The sequence below is a fragment of the Callithrix jacchus genome, chromosome 5 (assembly GCF_049354715.1).
Source record: "Callithrix jacchus isolate 240 chromosome 5, calJac240_pri, whole genome shotgun sequence".
Classification (NCBI taxonomy): Eukaryota; Metazoa; Chordata; class Mammalia; order Primates; family Cebidae; genus Callithrix; species Callithrix jacchus.
In genome coordinates this window covers 136,055,890-136,081,473 of record NC_133506.1, presented here as the reverse complement: position 1 = coordinate 136,081,473, position 25,584 = coordinate 136,055,890, and the positions used below count along the sequence as shown (strand labels likewise).

Below are 25,584 nucleotides of genomic sequence, written 5' to 3'. Positions count from 1 at the left end.
CGAGATGGTGCCATTGCACTCCAGCCAAGGTGACAGTTCGAGACTCCTTCTCAAAAAATAATAATTTTAAAAATGTATATAATTATATATATATAAATATATTAAATATATACACACATATATATATACGTGTGTGTGTAGAGAGAGAGAGAGAGAGAGAAAGGGAGAGAGAGAGAGAACCCAGGAACCTGGCAAAAATTTTTAAATGTCTACTGGGAAAACACAGCATACCAATGACCAGAGAGGTCACCTGATTTAAGGAGAAAACAGCAAACTAGGAAAAGCTGAGTGCTGGGAGGGGCGGGAGCTGCTGAGCCTGATTCCTGCACTGGGAGGGGCGGGAGCTGCTGAGTCTGATTCCTGCACTGGGAGGGGCGGGAGCTGCTGAGGCTGATTCCACTCCAGCTGTGCAGGCCTCGAGGACAACCACAGAATGCAATGGAGCCAGGCCTAGTGCTGTGCCAACAGCAGAGTAGGGAAGAGCAGACTGAGGAGGTTCCATGCCTCAGGGCTGGTCCTGGAGAGTGGAGTCAGGGATTTAAAAGCATCAGTAGGCTGGCTGAGGTGGCTCACGCCTGCCATCCCAGCACTTCGGGAGGCTGAGGCAAGTGGATCACTTGAGGGCAGGAGTTCGAGAACAGCCTGGCCAACATGGCGAAACCCCATCTTTACTAAAAATACAATTAGCCAGGCATAGTGGCGGGTACCTGTAATCCCAGCTACTCAGGAGGCTGGGGCAGGAGAATCGCTTGTACCCGGGAGGTGGAGGTTGCAGTGAGCTGAGATCAGGCCACTGCACTCCAGCCTGGGCAACAGAGTGAGACTCCGTTGATGTGGACTCATCAACAGAGTCCACAAGGAGGAACTGAGGGAAATGAAAATATTTCTGATCTCCTAAAAATCCCTTCAGAAGGCATGAGAAGGAAAGAAACAAAGGGTCACTTTAAGTAGAAACAGAAAATCTCTGCTCATGAGGAAGGCGTCTGTAAGCCCCATTCCCCTTAACTCTGCTTCTTCCTCACGTTCCCTCCTGCAGATCACACCCAAAGCAAACCCACCACCGGCACAGAAGCTTGGACCTGGAAGGGACTCATGGAGGAGTCCCACGGTCCTTTAGAGATGAGAAAACTGGGCCCAAATCGCAGTCACTGGTTTCTTACACTGCCAGCCGGGAGGTGTGACAGCCTGTCTTAGAGACCCTCCGTTTGGGGCCCAGAGCACCCCTCCTTCCTCTATGACACATGGCCACATCCAAGGTCATCACGGGTCAGTCTCACGGGTGACAGAAAAAGACCCGTAGCCTTAAATGGTACTGCTGGGTCCTGGTTTTGCCGTGATAATTCTTCAAACAGCAGGACCGGAAAATAACACCTGTCCCCTCCCGCCCTGCACATTATTTCAACTTCGTAACTGAAAATACCAGCCCTTTCTATGGTTTCCAACCTAAATGTCAGTCAATGCTCTACTCTAAGAACAGATGTTCTATTTCAGTTTTTAGTATGAAAACCTGTAAACAGAACAGCAGAGGGAAGAGGCAAGCACCCCGTATATGGCCACCGTCCAGATCTCCTGTGTGCTTCTTGTGGGGAAAATGACAGCTTTGAATGGCTGAGAGGTTTAGAAAGAAACATCTCAGTCCCCATGGCGTGGATGGAGAGATCCCTGCAGGCAGGTCCCCATGGCTCAGATGGAGAGATTCCTACAGGCAGATCCCCATGGTACGGATGGAGAGATCCCTGCGCGGTCCCCATGCTGCCTCCAGACTGGAGCCCCTCCTTGCTTCTTTTAGTCACGGTACCTGAATGTGCCTGCCTCCTGGAGGGCGTCCTGGTTGGAGGCTTCCCTTGCCACCCACTCCTTCAGAAGGTGGAATTGGCTGTCTTCTTGCTTCTTTAAAAGGACATTGAGGCGCATCTTGGATACCTGCAAGAAAGAGGCTGTGCAAAAGCAGAGATGGACTTTCAGCATGGCCGTGGCTGAGCTGTTGGCTCCATGGTGCTTCTGACCCACTCCCCCTGGGCAGGGAAGTCCTTTGGTCAGGCAGATTATAGAGCAAAATTTGAGAGATATGCTTAGATTCCCACTGTGTCACTGCTTCTGCTGCGACACGGAAACCTGAGAGGGTGTCCCCAACTCGCAGTGACATGATGCCCGCTCCTCAGGAAGAGTCCATGCCGGCTGGGGCAGGGGCGAGAAGGGTGGGGGCTCCTACCATTGCCTGCACTGTCCTCATTGAAGAGGCCCAGGAGGAGCACCACCCTCCGCATGTTGCGCATGCAGCTCTTGTTCTGGTCCCTGAGCATGCCCACGGCGCTCTGCACGCAGCTCCTCAGCAGACTGGTGGTATCCAGGATCTGCCCCTGTCGGTGGAGACAGTTGGGCCATCCGTTTCTGCCGCTTACATGGTGGGTAAAAGCCAAACCACCCCAGGCGATGAGGTTCTCCGTGCAGCACCCAAACAGCACAGGGCGGCAGGCTTCATGGGCAAAGAAGAGACGCTGGCCCCGTGCCCCCAAAACTGCCGGTGCTGATGCCTTTGACCCCCAGTAACCAGCAACGAGACAGTGGCTACGTGAGGGAAGTGAGGCACCATCCTCACTCCTGCACAGCTGTGGTGGCTCCTCCAGCTCCCAGTGTAAAAGCACAAAGATGCAGCACAAGGGGAGGCCCCAGACACCGGGACTTACATCACCGCCTCCAAGCCCAGACGTCTCCTTGTCCGCCTTTTCAGAGCTTTCTGTTTCCATGGCCTCCTCTGCCACTGAGCCCGACATACTAGCCTCCATTTCCATCGCCTCCTCACCGCCGTCTTCCACCCAGTGTCCCAAACCCACTGCAGTCAAAGCAAACGTGATCGCATTACCACTCGGAAGATGGCACGGACTGGCAGCAGCACCACCTGGGAGTCTGTGTGCTCAGGCTCCAAGAGTGCAGGCTGCCCTGGCCCCAGCTCTGGCAGTGGGTACCCTGGAGAGAGCTCATGGTCAAGAAGGTCGGCCCCAGGGCCACCCCTTCCTTCCAGCCTGGGCTCCGGCGAGTTCCAGGAGCTCACTTCCATGGCTGGCCTGCTCACGGAGCTCTGCCTCAGCCTGTGGAACGCACACCTGCTGGGCCCTGGGGCTTCATGGCGAGCCACCTGTCAGTTCTGCAAATGTATCCCCAAGCACCTGCTGAGGGACAAAAGCACGGTGGCCCTGCCCCTCCCTAGTGCCATGTTCACACCACACTCCACACCTACCACCTGCCCTTCCACCACCAGCGCCCGCAGAGGCTCTGCCTCATGACTCACACTCTCCGGGTGCGAACAGCTGGCTGATGGTGACACTCTGCAGCCTGGTCACATCCGAAACCATGACAGTGGATCTCCGGAGGTCATCAATGTGCACAGCCTGCCACAGCCCTGTGAAGAGCGAAGCCATCCAGAACCATCTCATGTCTCTTCCAGCTGTTTCTCAGCCTTACGCAGGGACACTGCACACCCTGGCTTGTCGTTACCTCACTGCTAAATGAATGACTGGCACCCTGAAGGGGAAACCCTGGAATGGGCCTGCACAGAAACCACCTGAGTCATTCTACACACATCAACAGTTTCAACGTAAACAGCCACAGTGAGATCTGCAGTGGCAGGCATGGGAAGGACGCGTGGACAGGCCTGTGGCTCTTTCACCCATGAGTTGCTGTATCACAGTTAGTGAGGGGTTGGGGACACTGCCAAGGTCTGCCTTCCATTATCCAGAAAATTATTTGCGTAGACTTACTTTCCTATTTCTGGAACACTGATTTTTCCACGTAATAAATAGCTAGTGACAATTCCTTGGAACAACAGATCTGAGGCTAGCCTGACCTCCTGCCCTTCCTCCCCACCAAACAGACCTATCGGTGCATTCCTGACGGTGTCTGTCAGGAAGGGAGGTCTCTGCTCTGTGTGACCCACTTGCTGAGGTGAGGAGCTTGCCCGCAACTCAGTCCAGGACAGGCTGTATGCTGCAGCCCCCAGGCCCCGGACAGGCTGTATGCTGCAGCCCCTAGGCCCCGGACAGGCTGTATGCCGCAGCCCCCAGGCCCCGGACAGGCTGTATGCTGCAGCCCCCAGGCCCCGGACAGGCTGTATGCTGCAGCCCCCAGGCCCAGGACGCACGTTTTGTTGTTGTTTTGTTTTTTTGGGATGGAGTTTTGCTCTTGTTGCCCAGACAGGAGTCACTGTGACCTCTGCTGCCTGGGTTCAAGCAATTCTTCTGCCTCAACCTCCCAAGTAGCTGGGATGACAGGCATGAGCCACCACACCTGGCTAATTTTGTATTTTTAGTAGAGATGGGGTTTCTCCATGTTGGTCAGGCTGGTCTCAAACTCCTGACCTCAGGTGATCCACCTGCCTCGGCCTCCCAAAGTGCTGGGATTACAGGCATGAGGACCGCGTCCAGCCAGGATTTGTGTTTTTTACAGTAATCAGTGGTAAGAAATCTAATTACATCTGGAAAGAATACTGTTGAGGTTAACATTAAGATTCTAATTTCAGACTTGTACAACATAGCACCAGATGAGAAACAGCTCAGACGTTACTGAATAATACAACGGCTGGTGTTCTGGTCTCACCTCCATGGAAGCCCACATAGGCTGTCCCACTTCCCATCCGGGACAGTTTGGTGATGAAATAGACAAAGATACGGTCCCCACTGTCTTGTATTTTGTTGATTTCATTTATAGCAGAGTACCTATTTAAAGAAAAAAAAAGAATACCTCATTTAAAAAACAAACAAAAAAATAAACCAAGCAAAGTTGTGCAGCTGCGGAAGGGTGTTCTCAGAGCTGTCGGTCAGTCCCTCGGCCACCCATTCTGATGAGCTTCACATAAACTTCAGACCCCTGTGATCACCATTTCTTCTCTCTCCCTTTTTTTTTTTTTTGACATGGGGTCTCACTCTTTGCCAGGCTGGAGTGCAGTGGCACAGTCTTGGCTCACTGCAACCTCTGCCTTCCAGGTTCAAGCAATTCTTCTGCCTCAGCCTCCCAAGTAGCTGAGACTACAGGTACATGCCACCACGCCTGGCTAATTTTATATTTCTAGTGGAGATGGGGTTTCACCATGTTGGCCAGGATGGTCTTGATCTCTTGACCTCGTGATCCGCCTGCCTCGAGATCCACCTGCCTCAGCCTCCCAAAGTGCTGGGATTACAGGTGCGAGCCACCGTGCCTGGCCAATCACGATTTCTTCTCTTACAAGGCAACAAGAAATCTTCTCTGGGTAGGCTCATCTTCTTCCCTGCTCCTACATCCTCTGCTTTGAAGTGGCATTGCTTAATCGACCAGAAACCCTCTCTTGTGCTCCTCAATGGGCCTGCCCTGATGCGGCTAAGGGTGAGGCTAGCTGAACTTTCCATTCCGTGTTTTTCTTAAGCGATGGAGTCTTGCTATGTTACCCAGGCTGGGCTCAAATTCCTGGCCTCAAACGATCCTCCTGCCTCTGCTTCCCAAGTAGCTAGGATTACAGGGAACAGCCCCTGTTCCCAGCTGACTTTTCCATTTCAGGAAAGAGTTCTGTACACAATGCAGTTCCCTTCAGATGACCAATGGCCAGTTCCTTGCTGAGAGCTGAGCCACAAAATGAAATATGGCATCCAATGCTTCGTCAAGTCCAGAATTCATTTTACTTTAGTAATAAAGGGGCACAGTGAATTCTAAGAGTATCAGACTTCCCCTACAAACACTATAAAAATACCCATAGAAAACGGATACAAGCATTTAACTACTGTTATCATCTTCGAACTCAAAATAAATTCAAATTGTATAATTCAAAATTAATAGTTACCTGTTAAAACATGTCTACAAACACAGGCTTCAAAGGCATCATTTTATATCTTTTTTTGAGATGGAGGCTCGCTGTCACCCACGCTGGAGTACAATGAAGTGATCTCAGCTCACTGCAAGCTCTGTCACCAGGGTTCAAGCGATTCTCCTGCTTCAGCCTCCCAAGCAGCTGGGATTACAGGCAGCTGCCACTGCACCCGGCTAATTTTTGTATTTTTTAGTAGAGACGGGGTTTCACCATCTTGGTCAGGCTGGTCTTGAACTCCTGACCTCGTGATCTACCCACCTTGGCCTCTCAAAGTGCTGAGATTACAGTCGTGAGCAACTGCGCTCGGTCTAATATTCCATTATTTATACATTATTTACACCTCTTGCATTTCAGTTTTTTGGGGGGAGGACAGGCTCTTGCTCTGGCCCCCAGGCTGGAGTGCAGTGATGCCCTCGTAGTTCACTGCGGCGTTGACCTCCCAGGCTCAAGCGATCCTCCCACCTCAGCCTTCTGACGAGCTGGGACTACAGGTGCAATGCAGATGGCTAATTATTTTATTTTATTTTTTTAGGAATGAGTTCTTGTTCTGTTGCCCAGGCCCAGTTCACTATTTTTATAATGTTATTAGCCTTTTCTTTTTGTCTCTCTTTCTTCAGTTTCCCTAATTCACATTTGGGGAATGAGGCGGGGGAAGAATTGTTATTTTTATTTCTATATTGACTATGACATGATACAGTTTTCAAGGAAGAAATTCTCTAGGACCTCCTACATTTTGAGTTTTTTACATCGTTTCTAAGAAAAATACTAAAAACATACTTAGCTGAGGCGATGAGCTGGGCACTATGGATTCCATCTTCAAAGTCTGTCTGAATAATGAGGATTTTACACTTGGCTCTGTTCGTTAAACAGTTTCTGAAAGAAAAGCAAAGTTCATGCTCTGCTCATGTACCCCAAAACCTAAAATCCAATAAAAAATTAAAAAAAAAGAAAAGCAAAGTTATTCAAGGGAGTTCTTGGTCTTAAAAAATGGATAACAAAATTCCCTAAAGTGATGGGAAACATAAAAGCTACAAAGAAACAGCTACTTAGGTTGGATTTTCTTCTGTAAAAACAGACAGTCCAGGGGAGAAACCCAATGGATGCCTCCTAACTAGGTCCGAGGACGGTGCTGTCAGAGGAGGGTGTTTGGCCAGCACCGCACTGCAGATGATGATGGAGGTGAGAGGGACACTGGGAGAAATTTAACAGGGATCGATCTCACAGTCTCGGGATGGCAGTGCTCATGAACTGGCCGTGGCACCATCGCCATGCAGAAGCCACGTGGCCACGGCTGGGGAGGGAGAGGGCGGGGTAGGCAGGGAACCTCACCGGACTTCTTTGAGGAATGAGAGCTCAGTGTCAAACTGCTGCAGCCACAGGAGTGTGGGTTTTGGAGCCCCGCCCGTGATCTCCGATTGTAAAATTTCACAGTCGTGACTTGTTAGCAGCCTGGAGAAAGTGGTAATCTACAAAGTCAGAAAATGCAAATTACTTTCCAGAATTCAAGGAAAGGTTGCAAGTCTGCTAGGTGTAGACAGATTCTAGAAACCTGTGGATGTCCAGTGCTGTGCAGTTGTCACAGGATGGCACAGAATCCAGACCCAAAGGAGTTTCCCAAAACAAGGCAGCACAGGTTGGGAGGCCCTGCAGGGAGGGCCAAAGGCATCAGAAGACTCCACCTGCCCCAAGGGTGCCTTCTCCTCCTCCCTAGATGCTGGGGTCTCTGCCACCTTCTCCTCCTCCCTAGATGCTGGGGTCTCTGCCACCTTCTCCTCCTCCCTAGATGCCGGGGTCTCTGCCGCCTTCTCCTCCTCCCTAGATGCTGGGGTCTCTGCCACCTTCTCCTCCCTAGATGCCTGGTCTCTGACTGCTTGGTCCCTACTTGAGATTCCCATGAACCCTTAGGACTGAGCACAAATACCATTGCTTCTTATAATCTGGCTTCATGCTTTCTGATGGAGTTCGTGATTGGTGCCCCTTCCCCCAGATGTCAGCAATGCTCCTGTCTCACAGGTCACTCCCCCATCGCAGTGCAAGCCAAAAAGTTCCTCAAGGCCTGCTGCTCTAGCCCAGGAATCCCCACCTCCCAGCCCGGCCTCACCACAGAGCTCAGATCCCTACATCCAACTGTACAACACACCAAAGCCTGTCCCCAGCGAACATCACCACTTGTCCCCCAAAACCTGCTGTCCGTTCCTGGGTTATCTGTCACGATGAAGCAACATCCACTCATCTAAGGAGGAACCCGGGGAGCCGCCCCGGAGCTCTCCATGCCCCATGCCCCACTGGGTGCTGGTGCTGGCCCTGCCAAATTGCCACCTACGTAGCTCTGGGTTCCATCTGCTCCTCTCCTTTGTACCGTTCCAGCGGCCTCCCCACCAGCCCATTTTCCACAACAGCCTTTCATCAGACTCCCTTCACCCAGGCAGGGAGACATGCGTGCAGTGCCTGCCCTGTACTGCTGAGACATGGCTCCTCAGGGCTGCTGAGGCCCTCCACCAGTTCTCTCTGGCTACACCTCATCCCCCCATCTCAGCACTCACAGCCTTGAACCCCAAGCTCTTGTCAGCAGCTCTGCACAGATGGTGCTGTCTGCCCACAGAAGGGCCTCTGCCTACAGCCCCTTCCCAGCCATTCTACCCCACTGGCGTGAGGCGCCTCTCCTAGAGAACGTCTCATCTGACCTTGCATCCTGATTTGCACCGCCCCTCTCTGCCTCTAAGCATAGCATCTATGATATTGATGGGATCTGTTCACGTGCTGGCCTCTCCACGCTCCCTGTATGCTAACAAAGGACAAGAGCTGCAAATTCATCTGTGCATCCCCAGTGACCCTGGCCCAGTCCTGGAAAGTGGTAGTTCATTGGTTGGTGTGAACATGGTGTATGGTGCTGTCACCAGCATGGCGCACTGCACAGACACTGCACACTCAGCCCCTGGTTAACTAGACCTACATAGATACTTGGCTCTCCCAACACCTACCACAGAGGAGACAGCCCAGCATCTGGTCTCAGCTTCTCCATGTAGGATCCCTAGCCACTACCTGGGGAAGAATCCTGAATCCTGACACTAGGGGTTTAGGACTCTTGGGTGACAGAGGATAGGGTGCAAGTGCAGAAACACAATCACCTCTGTGAAGGTGGCATGGCACGCCAGGTCTGTTGCCTGCAGGTGCTCCTGAAGGAAATCTGCAAAGGAGTTGTGCCTCTGTTTGTAGAAATACTCATGTGCCAGCGACTCCGCAGTGAACGAGTCCAGCAAAGAGGCGCTCAGCCGGACAACAGCGTCGGGCGTGGCGCAGTTCAGCAGAATCCACTTGGCCTCCCCAGACACCTGCTGGTAAAGTTCCTCCGTCAAGGCCCGGGGACCCTGCCTCTTTATGGCCTGCAGCACCACGGAGGCACAGGCGTCCGAGTGGTAGCCGATGAAGACGTCAGAGGGGCTGTATTTGTGCCTGTCCAGGAACTGCTCTGCTTTGACGTTGACAAACTTCTCCACCCACGCACGGAGCTCCTCCACGATGTTCTTCTGCCATTTCTCCAGGACCGTGTTGATATCCAGATAGTGCTTCTCCAGCCGGTTAATGAGGGGGATGGGGAAGTGTGTGTACACGACCTCTTTCTCTTCAATGACTATTAGGCGGAAGTTGGGGTGAACCCGACATTTGACACGGTGGGTCCCCAGACCAAGATCCACGTAATTCTGGCCACCAAGGTGGACGTAGTACTGGTTGAGCGCATCGTAGAGGCTCTCGTAGAGGTTCTGCAGGTTGAGAAGCACCACCATCTTGCCCGTTTCCATGCAGATCTTCACACGGTTGATGTTTCTGCAGATCTGGGTGTACTCCTGGTCCTTGGGGAAACCGGAACCAAAAATAATCTCCGGCTGCTGGTCCTCCCCAAAGACGGTCTGCTGCAGGATCTGCAGTGCCACGTAGTTTTTGGTCAGCACAAGCAAGTAACGGGACTCGCCGTCTTCCAGCTGTCCGCCCAGCCCCTTCTGAGAGGGCCCGAAGATGTTCTGTCTGATCAGCTGCACCGGGTTGACTTCCTCTGAGCTCAAGGCCTCAGGCAGATTGGCCAGAAAGATGTCCAGAGCGTGGATGTCATCCTTGCCACTGAAGTTCCTTAGAACAGCATGTGCAATCTCTCGTGGAGAAGGCTTTTTATTGGAAGCCCTTGCTGTGGCGAAGACCATTTTGATGAGGCTGTAGTAGTCGCGAAGCCCGAAGAACTCCTTGTCCTGGCTCCGGCACACCGTCTCATAGGCTTTGGCAAAGGGCGCAAAGTACCCTTGGACGCGGCACTGGACAAGGCTGTCCGAGGAGCAGATGCCCTTGGCGCTCTCTATGAGCTCTCTCTCATTGGGGCTGCCACGCGACACAAAGATACCCCGGTTCATCTTGGCAGGGTCAAGAGCCCAGTTGGAGATGCCCACGAAGCCGACCTTTTTGTGGGGGGCGGGGTCATCCTCAATGCATCCGTCTTCCAGCAGCGGGTGCAGAGCCTTCAGGGGCATCTTGGGCGAGTCTTCCGCCAGCCCCACCTCATCCAGCACCACCACGGAGACGTACTGCTGCAGGTCCTTCCCCTGCTGGAAGCGGGCACACTGGCGGAAGGTGCCGATGATGCCCTGTGGGGTGGAGTGCGGGCTGCACTGGAATGACACCAGGTGGACCTGCTTCAGGCTGCGGAACAGATCCGAGTGGGCAGCCAGTCCCTGCATGGCGTCGGCCACGATGGTCTTGGCAAGGGACTTGGAGCTGCCGGGCTTCCCCACCAGGAAGAGGGGGATCTTCAGCTCGATGCAGATGACCATAATGAAGACGTTCTCCTTCAAGGCCAGGTTCTTGGCAATGGTTTTCCTCAGAGGCACGCCATCCAGAAAAAGATCCTGCACCCGCGTGATTTCATCCAGAAGCAGCCGGCTGTCGTTATACGGTTTCGGAAAGAACCTGGCGATGGCTTTCCGATATGAGTCTTTCTTTTCCAAAGAGGCGTGGTAACACACCCCGATGGCCAGCAGCAAGGACCAGAGGACAGGGTGTCTCCACTCAATGTGATTTTTGCTGGCGCTGGACCTGGAGAGAAAGGAGTTCAGCTGTGCTAAGAGCATGGCGCTGTGCGCGTGGAACCACCTGAAAACCTTCATGCAACGCTCCACGTCCCGGAGGCTGACAAAGCTGCATTCATCTTCTCTTCTCCTCATGAAACCCTGAGAAGCGCAGAGGATGTCTATGATTATGCGAGTCTCGTTTTGATCCAGGCTGATGGAGTCAACCAGTCTCTGGACAATCTGCTGGATGTAGAGCTTTTCCGCAGTGTCACTCAGCTGTCCAAAGTCCCACACCAGAGGTATCAGGCTCGGGGGCAGAGCGTGCACCCGGTACACCAGCTGCCTCAGCGGAATGGAGCCCAGCCTGTCAGCCGTCTCCTCCGCACTAACCCTGTAGCCCAGACCAGCTGACTCCAGACGGCAGATCATCTCCTCAGAGTGCTTCCGGTACGGGTTGCAAGCAGCTATAATATGCAGGCCGGAGTCCTCGGCCAGGGGCTGGCCGTCCACTGTACGGTCACACAAGACTTCTTTAATACAGCTTATAGCTTCTGTGGTGTTGGCTTCGTCGAAAAACAAGATAGTGTCCAACTGATGTTGGACCTTATTGGAGAAGGCCACGTTTTCGGCCTCCCAGACTCTGGAGTAGATCACATCTGCAGTCGTCCCTCCGTGCACCTTGACCAGCTTGATGGTGTCAGCATTGGCACCGCCACGCCGCAGGTCACTAAGGAATTTAATCAGCCTGGTTTTCCCACAGCCGGTTTCTCCCATGATGATAACGGGGATCCCGCACCGGAAGCGCATCTCGATGGCAAGGATCTTCAGCATGTTGTCTGTCGTGAGCTCATACGTGTCGTCAGGGTCGATGGCCCATTGGATCCCTAGGGCCAGGCAGAGCCTCTCAAGTTTCTCGTGTCTGGGCAGTCTATCAAAGTCAACATTAAAGGGCACCCTCTGCAGCAGCAGCCCCTCGTACAGGTCCACGGTCATGACGTCTCTCTTGATGACCTCCCTCGTCAAGTGATTGATGGCGTCGACACCGCCGTGGCTGTTGGGCTCGAGATGGAAGCCTATGAACGTCATGGAGGTGTGGTCATGGTTGAAGAAAACGTATGGGTGAGGCTCCGACTCCCACCTCTTCCGGAGAGAGAAGGGAGCCAGGTCCTCTTCCCTGACCCCATCCATGGTGACCATGTGCTTCCCCGGGCTTTGGTCAGAGGTGTGGAGTGTTGGTGTGGCAAAATCTCTTGCCATAAGGATCATGAAGGTCACCACAAAGTTCTTGAAGCCCCTCAGTGTGTCTCCAGTGAAACTCGGATTGCAGAAGAGAGAGGCCTCACAATCTCTGAGCTGATAATTTAGGAACCGGGCAAAGTTCCGAAGCTCTGCCCAGGATGGGTTGATAACCCCACAGTAAATCAGGAAGTGCTGCAGGCATTCCCCCGGAGTGCCTTCGACAGAGCCTTCTTGGTACTGAAACTTGTCTAGGTTTTGGTTTTGATGGAACCGTTTTAAATACTGGTAAGGTCTTTGGAAAGCCTCGCTGGAGAACTCCCACTCATCCATTCCAGGCTCGGTGTCACTCCTCTGGGGACTCAGCTCCATGTCAATCACCTCTTTGGGAGGCCTGCAGGTGACTTTTGGAAAGATGTCAAGAAAACTGAACTGGGGGGCACGTGTCCGCTGGAAAGGAAACACGAATGACGTGGTCACAACAAAACTTTCTAAGAAAAGCTTTTGTGTCTCAACCCTCAGGGCGTCTATATTGGATGGACCTTTATGAAAAATGCACTTAAGCCAGGCACGGTGGCTCACGCCTATAATCCCAGAACTTTGGGAGGCCGAGGTGGGTGGATCACGAGGTCAAGAGATCGAGACCATTCTGGTCAACATGGTGAAACCCCGTCTCTACTAAAAATACAAAAAATTAGCTGGGCATGGTGGTGCGCGCCTGTAGTCCCAGCTACTCAGGAGGCTGAGGCAGGAGAATTGCCTGAACCCAGGAGGCGGAGGTTGCAGTGAGCCAAGATCACGTCATTGCACTCCAGCCTGGGTAACAAGAGTAAAACTCCATCTCAAAAAAAAAAAAAAAAAAGAGAACTTTATGAAAAATGCACTTAATTGCCGGGGCACGGTGGCTCATGCCTGTAATCCCAGCCCTTTGGGAGGCTCAGGCAGGTGGATCACAAGGTCAGGAGATTGAGACCAGCCTGGCCAACATAGTGAAACACTGTCTACTAAAAATGCAAAAATTAGCTGGGCTTGGTGGCAAGTACCTGTAATCCCTCTACTCAGGAGGCTGAGGCACGAGAATCGCCTGAACTTGGGAGACGGAGATTGCAGTGAGCCGAGATCACACCACTGCACTCCAGTCTGGCAGACAGAGACTGTCTTGAAAAAAAAAAAAAAAAAAAAAAGGTGGGCTTTTTTTTAGTAACACTGCACTCGGCTGCTGCACTAAGGAAGGCAAAGGTGTTGAGTCACCTAAACACATCGCTCCGCTTCACTAAGACCTGAAGGATGGCAAGACCCTCCCACACCATGTGAAAATGCCCCACGGTACAGACCAGCATTGAAGGCCTCCTGGACTGCACTGAAGTCCTCCTTTCCAGGATTTCGATGATGTACAAATGGCAGGGGCTCCGAAGCCACATTTTCCCATTTATATCCATTAGGTATTGTAAAATGAGGAGCTTGAAAAGAAACACCCAAATTCCAGTCTGCACCTAAAGACAGAAGAGCACGAGGTATAAACACACCACAGCCGGGGAGCTCTCCCAACTCCAAAAACCCCTCTCATTTTGCTCTTTGTCATGACGATCTTGACGACCAGCTGGCAAGAACCCACGACTCCAAGGGCAGTTCCATAAGATCCTGACACCGTACTTCCCTGTGCCTTTTCTGTGCTCAGATACACAAATACCTCTGGTATTCAGTACAGCCACACACGGCACAGGATTGCGGCCCAGGAGCAACAGCGTGTAGCATGAAGCCTCTGGTGCACCAGGCGCTACGCCCAGGTTGGGGTAAGCGCACACCAAGACATTCACACAAGGAGGAAACAGCCTGACAACACACTTCTCACACCGCATTCCTACTATTAAGCTTCACAGGACTGGGCGTGTGGAAAGAAGGAATTCTCTATAAGGTGAGGAGGGACTATGTCTTTCCTGATGTGGCCATCTGCTGGCACTTGACGGCCCTTACCGAGGAGGTCACGTCCAGGTGAAAGAGCATGGGGACCTTCTGATACTGCACGTCCAGGAAGGGCAGGAGGGCACCCAGGACTTGGCTCTCATCCACCTGAGGGTCGATCAGTCGAATGGTTTTCAGAGGCACCTTTTCCCTACGTAACTGCACCTTCATTTTCTCATGCAACCTCTTCACATAGAGAGACTTTCCTGTAACATTAAAATACAGAAATTACGCCTGGGCGCAGTGGCTCACACATGTAATCCTAGCACTTTGGGAGGGCGAGGTGGGTGAATCACGAGGTCAGGAGTTTGAAAGCAGCCTGGCCAACATGGCGAAATCTCATCCCTACTAAAAATACAAAAAATTAGCTGGGCATGGTGGCGCATGCCTGTAATCCTAGCTACTCGGGAGGCTGAGGCAGGAGAATTGCCTGAACCCAGGAGGCAGAGGTTGCGGTGAGCCGAGATCGCGCCATTGCACTCCAGCCTGGGTAACAAAAGTGAAACTCCATCTCAAAAAAAAAAAAAAAATTAGCCAGGCATGGTAGTGGGGACCTATAATCCCAGCTACTCAGAAGGCTGAGGCAGGAGAATCGTTTGAACCCAGGAGGTGAAGGCTATAGTGAGCTGAGATCACACCACTGCACTCCAGCCTGGCGACAGAGCAAGACTCTGTCTGTGTGTCTCTCTCTCTCTCTCTCTCTCTCTCTCTCTTTTACATATATATATATAAAAGAGAACCCAGGATGGGCGCGCAGTGGCTCACACCTGTAATCCTAGCACTTTGGGAGGCCGAGGCGGGTGGATCACAAAGTCAGGAGTTCAAGACCAGACTGGCCAACATGGTGAAACTCCACCTCTACTAAAAATACAAAAATTAGCTGGGCATGGTGGCAGACACCTGTAATCCCAGCTACTCAGGATGCTGAGGCAGGAGAATCACTTGAACCCAGAACACGGAGGTTGCAGGTGAGCCAAGATTGTGCCACTGCAGTCCATCCTGGGTGACAGAGCAAGATTCCACCTCAAAAAAAAAGTAAACTGCAGAGATGTTTGCCAAGAGGAGGAAGGGAATGGGGCTCCCAGAGAATGCCCAGTGTGGGCAACCAGGTAACCAGGGTGCCCAGTTCTGGTACAGACCCTGATTGACACCCACAGATGAATCACAGCCTCCCTGAGCCTCAGTTTTTCTATCCGCAGACAGGCTTTGTCTGCTGGAGGGAGAAGTGCCCCGGGTAGTCCCTGGGAGATGGGGCCCGTCCACCGCACTCACCCCACCACTCTCCTTACCAACACCTGCTCGCTCCGAGGCCACGATCCCAACACACAGCCGGTCCCTGAACACGGCCGCCGCTGACAGGGTCTGCTCCGGGACCCGGTAGTGACATGCCAGGTAGGCCTGGATGGCCTCGAGGGATTCCTGGGGGGTGACAAGGACCTTGTGCTGGCTAAAGGCTGAGGGGAGGTAGCAGTGCTCCCCGTCAGCATCGCAGACCATCACGAGCTGGTAGTCCTCCCGGTGCTGCTGGGTGTGCAGTTTCTGGAAGAGCTCCTCTGCCTGGCGCGCCACCTCGTAGCTCAGCTGATCGGCGAACAGCAGGCTGTAGATCTTGTTCCCGCCAGAGCCCGGGGTCAGGCAGCGGCGCAGCAGCAGCGCTACCTCCTCAAAGGTGGTTGCCGGGGTGCAGAGCAGCACCTCATCGTAGGTGGGCAGGGGCTGGCTCTGGGTTTGCATGTAGACGGCCAGGGCAGCTGTCAACACTTCCGAGTGGCCACAGATGACGAGGTTGGGCTGGCCGACTTGCAGGCCTCTCGGGAGAACGCGCTCCACAGGAGGCCCGCCCATCCCTGCCAGGTGAGCCAGACAGTGGCCAAGGGCCTCCAGGTCGAGGCAGTCAGGCAGGAAGGCAGGAAGGCACCCCATGAACTGCTCCATGATGACCTTCACCTTGTCCACCAGGCGGGACTCAGAGAAGAGCATCAGAGGGAGTTCTTCCATCACTGTCCTCACGTGGTGCCTGGCAGCCTTACTCTCGCACCCCACAGAGGCCCTTAAGACATCCCTCAGCGTGCAGTGGCTTTTGATGAAGGACAGCATCATGAGGGCGGCGTCACTGGGGGGTTGCTTCCTGAGCTCGGTGCTCAGGTAAACCAGCTGCTCTGCTGTGTAGAAGTTGAGGTAAAAGTGCTCCATGCGCTTCTGGGTCACAAATCTCTTCCAGCTATCGAGGAAGTGCTCCATCTGCCTGCAGACGGCTTCCAGCACCTCAGTGACATCTCCACCCTCCTCAAGCTTCATCCCCAGCTCCAAGCCAAAGTCCATCAGGAGGGATACATCCTGGTTGGGGGAGCAGTAGACCCTGGTGACCCAGGTCCGGAACAGCATATTCCCAGCACAGTGCAGGTCGATGAAGGCCTTGCTGAGCCTCTGCACACTGCAGAAGACCTGGAGACGCAGAGCCAAGTGGTCAGCTCACAGAGCCAGGCGAGAACGGCTCTGTCCACTCAAGACTTGCACTCACAAGGCCTCCCTCCTCATCAACACAATCCACCTGAGAGGACGGCGCTCTTATCAGGAAAAGAGTCATTGCAGAGACAAAAGGTATTATTTGTATTAATTTTTTTTTCCTTTTTTTTTTTAGATGGAGTCTCGCTCTGTTACCCAGGCTGGAGTGCAGTGGTGTGAACTCGGCTCACTGCAACCTCTGTCTCCCGGGTTCTCCTTGCCTCAGCCTCCTGAATAGCTAAGAATACAGGTGCCTGCCACCACACCCAGCTAATTTTTGTATTTTAGTAGAGACCAAGTTTCACCATATCGGCCAGGCTGGTCTCAAACTCCTGAACTCAAGTGATATGCCTGCCTAGGCCTCCCAAAGTGCTGGGATTACAGGCGTGAGCCACTGCGCCCAGGCTGTTTTAATTTTTTTAAATTGTATTTCCTTTTTTTTAAAATAAACTTTATACATTTTGAGAGCATGTCTCCCTATGTTGCTCAGGCTGGTCACGAACTCCTGGGCTGAAGTGATCCTCCCACCTTGGCCTCCCAAAGTGCTGGCATTACAGGTGTGAGTCACCGCACACAGCAGAGATAAAGGATACCATCTGTAAAGTTCAAATTGACCTTACAGAACGAACCCATAATAAAATTGAGAGATTATTAAATAAACCGGTACACCATTCTCAGTATGATTGCTTCTGTTTTGTCCACTAAATCTTAGTTATGTGGATTCTTGCTGATTTATAGTCAGTGAAGCAATTTAAGTGTCTTTCTGAGGGCTATCTGCTGAGTGACCAACCTCCTTCTCAGTGTGGTGAGAAAGATAAAGGAAAAAAAAGAGAAAGATAATTTTAAAAATTTAACAGCCTGGGCACCGTGGCCCATGCCAGTAATCCCAGCACTTTGGGAGGCCAAGGTGGGCGGATCACTTGAGGTCAGGAGTTTGAGACAGGCTGCCAGCTTGCAGCGTTCACCCTGAGCATGGTAAGGAGGGAATGCTAACCCAGGGTCCTGCCTGCCTTAAGACCTCTCTCTGGGGCTGCGGACTGGAGTTCCATGCACCCTACAAATGTGCTGGCTCTACTCTCCACAGGCCTAAGGGCGAAGCCCTTCCTATCAGTCAAATCCCAAGTCAAACCCTTTACCGTTTTCTTGGGGGTGCACAGGCCTAATGGCCAAGATGGCACCACCAGCTGAGCACTGCTGCAAAGATGCAGCCTCACCTCCTGAAACCCCTCCACTGGACACTGTGGCAAAGATACAGCCTCACCTCCTGAAACCCCTCCACTCAGCACTGTGGCAAAGATACAGCCTCACCTCCTGAAACCCCTCCACTCAGCACTGTGGCAAAGATACAGCCTCACCTCCTGAAACCCCTCCACTCAGCACTGCGGCAAAGATACAGCCTCACCTCCTGAAACCCCTCCATTCGGCACTGCTGCAAAGATAGAGCCTCACCTCCTGAAACCCCTCTCCACTCGGCACTGCTGCAAAGATACAGCCTCACCTCCTGAAACCCCTCTCCACTCAGCACTGCTGCAAAGATACAGCCTCACCTCCTGAAACCCCTCTCCACTCGGCACTGCTGCAAAGATGCAGCCTCACCTCCTGAAACCCCTCCACTCGGCACTGCGGCAAAGATGCAGCCTCACCTCCTGAAACCCCTCCACTCGGCACTGTGGCAAAGATACAGCCTCACCTCCTGAAACCCCTCCACTCGGCACTGTGGCAAAGATACAGCCTCACCTCCTGAAACCCCTCCACTTGGCACTGCTGCAAAGATGCAGCCTCACCTCCTGAAACCGCTCCACTTCCACGTTGTTGTGATCCTTCTTGCCAGACATCAGCATCAGCTTGTTCAAAAGCTCCTTCAGCTCCTCTAAAGAGTACTTTCGTGACTCCTCATGGCTGCTGGAGCCCTCGGGAAGGACCAAGTGCAGAACCGTGTCTGGGGAAATCTGTGAAGGACACAGGTCAGAGGTCAGTCTCCTGGGGGCAGGAGCCCTGAACTAGCTGCCGCCTGCAGATGGCCCACAGCTGCACCGAGGGTCAGGGACCGCTCACCTTCTGGTCACTTTTGGGTGCCTGGATCACGTAGATGCCTCTTTGGTTGATGGCCGTGGCCAGGGTCAGGGATGAGAGCTCCACAGACCCATGACTCTCCTTCACATTCTTCAGCCACTCCAAGTTCCTGGCAGAGTCATACTGTGGGGACAAAAGGAGAGAACATGGGCCAGAGTTGGAATGAGCATCTTCCCCCTCCCTCCTGCCATCTGCCCCCAGCCTCTGCCTCACTGGGCAGCCTTCTCCCCACGCTTCCCCAGGGCTCGGACGCAGTCGCCCACACAGAGCCCCGACTGGACCAGGTGCCACCTGACGTGATCTGTCGCTCATGGCCGCTTTGTACTCTGCTGTTCACCCATGTTTCCTCCAGTGCCTGGGGCCCCAGCTGGCACACAGGGCACATGGCTTCTATTTGCAGAAGAGCGGAAGGGAATGAGCAGCTCCCTGCCTGGCCCTCCACCAGACACCATCACTCTGCCGGTCCCCAGTGCAGAGGACCCTCTGGGAGTGATGCTGGAAGCAATGGCTGTGGAGCCCCAAGTCCTCAGCATCCTTCTGTGGCCCCCAAATTCAACCAGAAGCACTCAGGAAAGATCACAAGAGAGGCTTTTATTTGGAAACTCTGCTGAGTTTCTAGCAGAAAAATGGAGACAACTTTACCTGCCCTTCTATATGTCATTTCCTCCTCTACCCACATGCGGACCAGCCTTCCTGAGGGTGGCCCAGTATCTAGTGAAGCTGCGTAAGTCCATTCAGACCCTATGACAGGTAATTTACTTAAATTCAAATGTTAATTTTTTTCTTTTCTGTTTTGAGACGGTCTTGCTGTGTTGCCCAGGCTGGTGTACAATGGTACAATCTCAGTCACTGCTACCTCTGCCTCCAGGGTTCAAGTGATTCTCCTGTCTCAGCCTCCGGAGTAGCTGGTGTATTTACAGGTGGGCACTACCATGCCTGGTTAAATTTTAAATGTTTACGTTTTTCTGATAAAAAATATATATCCACTATGGAAAATAACAAAAAGTAACAGAATAAAATGACAACTGCAACCATTCAAAGACAACTGGCAACACTAGCATACTTCCTTCCTGGGTTTCATGTGTTTCGCACCTCAGCGATTACTATGTGTCACATAATTTTGTAGCCCACTTTCTAAGTAACGAGATGGAGAATTTCCATTTATGAAGAAAGCTTTTCTTTTTTTTTTTTTGAGACAGAGTCTTGCTCTGTCGCCAGGCTGGAGTGCGACGGTGCAATCCTGGCTCACTGCAACCTCTGCCTCCTGGATTCAAGCGATTCTTCCGCCTCAGCCTCCCGAGTAGCGGGGACCACAGGCGTGTGCTACCACACCCGGCTAATTTTGTATATTTAGTAGAGATGGGGTTTCAACATGTTAGCCAGGATGGTCTTGATCTCTTCACCTCATGATCCGCCTGCCTTGGCCTCCCAAAGTGCTGGGATTACAGGCGTGAGCCACAGTGCCCAGCCCCTGAAGAAAGCTTTTTAAAGCTCATTGTAGATGGCCGTGTGTAAACCTACCATACAGGTGTGCCACCATTTGCAGTCACTCCCTTGATGTTGCTAAGCCATGCTCTATTCAACATAATCTGCATTAGAGCCAGAATAAGACTCACCAGTTTCCTGGGCAGGTGCTGGTCATTGTCCAGAGCCTTCCACAGCTCTTTCAGATGCTTCATGAATCTATTGAAGCCCACCCTGGGGTCCAGCTTATACAGCAGGGATGCGTAGCCCTGCACGGCGTCATGGAAGCAGGCCACCCGGTCCACATCAATGTCGTTCTCCCCTGCTGAGATGGAGGCCAGGTCCACAAACACCTTCAGCTCGTTGATGCCTGGGGAAAAGAAGAGGGGAGGTCGGCATGGGACTACTCCATGGTGGCACAAGACTCGGTCTTTGGCAATAATCCTTCCTGAAGCTGAAATAGATAGTTCACGATTTTTTTTTTTTTTTGAGACAGAGTTTGGCTCTTGTTGCCCAGGCTAGAGTGCATGGCACAATCTCAGCTCACTGCAACCTCCACCTCCCAGTTCAAGTGATTCTCCTGCCTCAGCCTCCCAAGTAGTGGGATTATAGGCATGCAGCACCACGCATGGCTAATTTTTGTATTTTTAGTAGAGATGGGGGTTTCTCCAAGTTGGTCAGGTTGGTCCCGAACTCCTGACCTCAGGTGATCCGCCTGCCTTGGCCGTCCAAAGTGCTGGGATTACAGGTATGAGCCACCACGCCTGGCCAGTTCATGAATTTTTAACGTTCTGTCCACTTTCTGCTTTCAGTAAGTGTCCAGAACACCCAATCTTTTGTAGTGTTTTCATTTGTTTTTTTGAGACGGAATCTCTGTCATCCAGGCTAGAGGGCAATGACACAATCTCGGCTCACTACAACCACCGCCTTCCAGGTTAGCAATTCTCCTGCCTCAGCCTCCCATGTAGCTGGGATTACGGGCACCTGTCACCACACCCAGCTAACTTTTTGTATTTTCCGCAGAGACAGGGTTCCTCCATGATGGCCAGGCTGGTCTCGAACTCCTGACCTCGTGATCCACCTGCCTTGGCCTCCCAAAGTGCTGGTATTATTACAGGCGTGAGCCACCACGCCCAACCTGTAACGTATGTTAATACAACTAAACAACATCTCGTTGTTCCTGAGCCACTTCAGTGCCCCAGGCACTGTACCCCACTTGTGTGTGCCTTGTTTCCTCCAACCCACACAGCATTACAATTTAAACAAAAAGAAACCAAGGCTCTTTGGGAGGCCGAGGCGGGTGGATCACGAGGTCAAGAGATCAAGACCATCCTGGTCAACAAGGTGAAACCCTGTCTCTACTAAAAATACAAAAATTAGCTGGGCATGGTGGTGCGCACCTGTAGTCCCAGCTACTTGGGAGGCTGAGGCAGGAGAACTGCTTGAACCCAGAAGGCGGAGGTTGCAGTGAGCTGAGTTCGTGCCATTGTACTCTAGTCTGGGTAACAACAGTGGAACTCCGTCTCAAAAAAAAAAAAAAAAAAAAGAAACCAAGGCTCAGCTGTAAACCGTGTGTTCACAATTAGCTATGAAGCACTCAGACCCTGCCCCTCAGATGAATTACTCATTGAAGGATGTGTATCAGCGCAGACCGAGGAGTCCACTGTTGAAGGCAGCAGTGCTCCCAAGAGAGCCAGCACCTGCCACCCATCAGGCAGTGGTCCCAGGCCCCCAGCACACCTGCACTGCCACCTGTGCCTCTCCTGCCTCCTCTGCCGCTTTCTTACCTCTCACACCCTCCTCCAAAGCAACTCTGCCAATGACATCTTAGCCGCAAAGCTAGAGAGGCTGCCAAGAAATGCACAGACTCGATGGAGGGGTTGTGACAATAATCTGTGGGGCCAGGCATGGTGGCTCATGCCTGTAATCCCAGCACTTTGGGAGCCCGAGGCAGATGGATCACCTGAGGTCAGGAGTTCAAGACCATACTGGCCAACATGGTGAAACCCTGTCTCTATTGAAAATACAAAAAATTAGCCAGGTGTGGTGGTCAGTCCCTGGAATTCCAGCTACTCTGGAGGGTGAGGCAGGAGAATCACTGGAACCCAGGAGGCGGAGGTTACAGTGAATCGAGATCGTGCCACTGCACTCCAGCCTGTGCAACAAGAGGGAAACTCCAGCTAAAAAAAAAAAAAATCTGTGGGCAAGAACTCTCGTTGTCCTCCAATAAAAATCTACTGGAAGAAAAAGGGGGCAAGATTTTAAGGAAAAAGATCCTGAGCCATTTACAGCAAGCATCTGAAGTGGCAGGGCACAGCAAGGTGAGTGGTTTTTACACCAGCACATGGGAAATACTGTACCTATGTGAACTCTATGAGCAGTGCCCATCTCCCTAAAGAATGCAGGCGGCTGGGCACTGTGGCTCACATCTGTAATCCTGGCACTTTGGGAGGCTGAGGTGGGCAGATCGCCAGAGGTCAGGAGTTCCAGACCAGCCTGACCAATATGGAGAAACCCCATCTCTACTAAAAATACAAAATTAGCGGGACGTGGTGATGCATGCTTGTGATCTCAGCTACTCAGGAGGCTGAGCAGAATTGCTTGAACCCAGGAGACGGAGGTTGTGGAGAGCCGAGATTGCATCATCGCATCCAGCCTGGGGGACAAGAGCAAAACTCCATCTCCAAAAAAAAAAAGAACACAGGCAACATCTTTCTGCCCTTCATATAGTACCTGGCACAGGGGAGGTGTTTCCTAAGAGCTAAGAGTTTAAGAAAGCCGCACAGTGCGCCATCTGAAAACTGTCTCCAGGCTTCCAGGCAACCCCAAAGACTGATTTTACCTCCAAGAGCCTCCCGGACCCAGCAGATGAACTCTTTTCTCAGGGACAGAGCCTTGAGCGCCTCACACCGGGCCTCACTGATGTCCTGGAGCAGCTTTTTGGCCTGGATGAGCTCCTGGTTGATCCGGTCCAGTGTTTCATGGCAAAAGTCATCGAAGTTATCAGTCTGCAAGGAAGAGCTCTACTGTGGACTGGAACTCATTCAGCAGAAGCCCAGAGTCTGTAAGCCTCAAGCATCTACCATCCCGCCCCACCTTGATTCCTGGATTTGCTGCTGCTGTGACAACAGGCACGCCAGGCTCTTACTCCTGAATTGGATGATCTAATCCCCATTGCTGTTTCTCCCTGATGGAGAGTAACCATGATTCCTGGGAACCTGACAGACTACTCGGTGTTTAAGGCCCAGAGCAGCTGCTTCCTCAAGGACCTGCACCAGGGTTCAAGTGTAAGTGGGTGTGATTCCATATTTTTTTTTTTTTGAGACAGAGTGAGAGCTCTGTCTCCCAGGCTGGAGTACAATGGCATGATCTCGGCTTACTGCAACCTCCGCCTCCCTGGTTCAAGCAATTCTCCTGCCTTAGCCTCCTGAGTAGCTGAGAGATTATAGGCGCGTGCCACCACACCTGGGTAATTTTTGTATTTTCAGTAGAAATGGGTTTCACCATGTTGGTCAGGCTGGTCTCCAACTCCTGACCTCCTCAGCCTCCTAGGCATGAGCCACTGCACCTGGCCGTGATTCCAGATTTTATGCTAATTTCTAATCATTATCCTGGTCTATAATATACTACAGGCATATATACCTTACAAATGCTCACCTAAAGACATAGGAATTGGCCAGGCACAGTGGCTCATGCCTGTAATCCCAGCACTTTGGGAGGCCAAGGCGGGCAGATCACCTGAGGTCAGGAGTTCAAGACCAGCCTGGCCAACACGATGAAACCCCATCTCCACTAAAAATACAAAAATTAGCCATGCGTGGTGGCACATGCCTGCAGTCCCAGATACTCAGGAGGCTGAGGCAGGAGAATCACATGAACCCGGGAGGCAGAGGTTGCACTGAGCCGAGATTGTGCCACTGCACTCCAGCCTGGGTGACAGAGTGAGACTCCATCTCTAAAAAACATAGGAAGCAGAAGACTCGCTTCTTAACTCTAACAGCAACAACTTATTTACCGCTTTGGGCTAGAACTAGGAGATGGGGTTGAATCGCCACACCGAGTTTTCCTTTTTGGCTTCTGTAACCCAGAGAGCCTATGGCCCTTTCCAAACACAGAAAGAGGACTTGATGCCCTTTCTTGATCTTCATACTGACCCAAAACTCCCTCTGGCTAAGGAGCGGTCAGACTATTTACAAACAAAGGCAAAAACGAAGCCCTTGGGATATTCAGGCCTCAAGTCCCAAACACACAGGAGCCCTTGGCAGAAGCTCTAAGTCACCTTCCCAGCTTTTCAAAGCCATGACACCCATGGCTCCGGATGTCTGGGGCAAGACACTCCTCCAAACCCCCACAGTCCCTAGCAGGCAACTTACAAAGTTTACTAAAGTGTTGAGAACACTGAAGTCACCAGTCAGTCCCAAACTCTCTTTGACCTGCAGGATGACCCTGGCTGCGTGGACAGCATGGTGCAGGTGATGGTACTCCTTGATCTGTTCCACTCGCTCCTTGACCCAGTTGCTCGGGTCCTGTTTGTCCACAGTCCCCATGGTCTTAAGTTCTAAAGCCAGGTCCTCGTATTTATTCTCAAAGTCCTTGAAGATGACGTCGATCTCTGCAAGGGTGACCTCTCCCGACTTTAGATCCTGGTACAGTCTTATGAACCTTCTGTAAGAGGGAAGATACAAATAGTCATGCACCTCTTCAATCAGAAGCATCTGCCTTTCTGACTCTTCCAGCTCACTCGGAAGCTCCACGGCTTCCCGTTCCTCCTCAGGCACACCAAAAGGCTCTGCGGCTTCCCGCCAGAAGATCTGGAAGATGTGGCTGTCTCTGAGCAAGTCAATCTTTCCAGCCATTGCTTGGAGCTGAGGGCTCAGGTTGTAATGCGTTGTCCTCTCTGAGATTGGGAAGGAGGACAGTCTCACTGTCACAACTTCGTCTAATCTTTTACTGCTGAGGTCTTGTGAGTGTCTTATTGCAAGCTCTCCAAAGTCCACTTTAGAAACCAAAAGAAAATGTCAGAAGTCAAAGCTCTAATAATCATTCCATTTTATTTCACTTTCCTACGGTTTACTCTCCTCACTTCTCTGAGCGAATTCAAGAGCACACAGTTGCTAGGATTTCTTTCTCAGGAAGAGTTTACAGGTCGTTCCCTCCCCGCATGGCCTTGGTCATCAATATTCATGATAAAGAAAGCATCGTAACTTCTGAGTAAAGATGACAGTGTGAAAAAATCCACCTATTTACTCTTTCCAAGACCCCACTCTGATGACAGAATATAAATTGTATTTTAAAAGTCATGAACTAGTCAGGTGCAGCAGCTCAGGCCTGTAATCCCAGCACATTGAGAGGCCGAGGCGGGCGGATCACCTGAGGTCAAGAGTTCAAGACCAGCTGGGACAACGTGGCAAAACCCCCATCGCTACTAAAAGTACAAAAAGGCGTGGTGGTGGGCGC

The 25,584-nt window shown here is 52.1% G+C and overlaps 1 protein-coding gene and 1 long non-coding RNA gene across 7 annotated transcripts in view; one reads left to right on the top strand and one right to left on the bottom strand.

The window, feature by feature from the left end:
• The window catches only part of RNF213 (ring finger protein 213), a 116,060-nt gene that overhangs the window by 36,598 nt on the left and 53,878 nt on the right, over positions 1-25,584 (bottom strand). For all 6 annotated transcript variants that reach the window (XM_035301997.3, XM_078374863.1, XM_035301995.3 and 3 more), the window contains 16 exons: positions 24,501-25,123; positions 22,970-23,135; positions 20,280-20,497; positions 18,646-18,786; positions 18,375-18,539; positions 15,375-16,530; positions 14,098-14,291; positions 13,458-13,616; positions 8,962-12,573; positions 7,163-7,299; positions 6,611-6,706; positions 4,594-4,712; positions 3,290-3,400; positions 2,688-2,833; positions 2,213-2,360; positions 1,799-1,937 (listed from right to left, as the gene is read on the bottom strand). In XM_035301997.3, the coding sequence (XP_035157888.3) occupies positions 1,799-1,937; positions 2,213-2,360; positions 2,688-2,833; positions 3,290-3,400; positions 4,594-4,712; positions 6,611-6,706; positions 7,163-7,299; positions 8,962-12,573; positions 13,458-13,616; positions 14,098-14,291; positions 15,375-16,530; positions 18,375-18,539; positions 18,646-18,786; positions 20,280-20,497; positions 22,970-23,135; positions 24,501-25,123 (7,330 nt within the window). The remainder of the gene's footprint in view (positions 1-1,798; positions 1,938-2,212; positions 2,361-2,687; positions 2,834-3,289; positions 3,401-4,593; positions 4,713-6,610; positions 6,707-7,162; positions 7,300-8,961; positions 12,574-13,457; positions 13,617-14,097; positions 14,292-15,374; positions 16,531-18,374; positions 18,540-18,645; positions 18,787-20,279; positions 20,498-22,969; positions 23,136-24,500; positions 25,124-25,584) is intronic.
• On the top strand, positions 3,808-4,673 carry LOC144582729 (uncharacterized). Its single transcript, XR_013536067.1, has 2 exons — positions 3,808-3,942; positions 4,517-4,673. It is a non-coding gene; the product is annotated as an uncharacterized LOC144582729 (long non-coding RNA).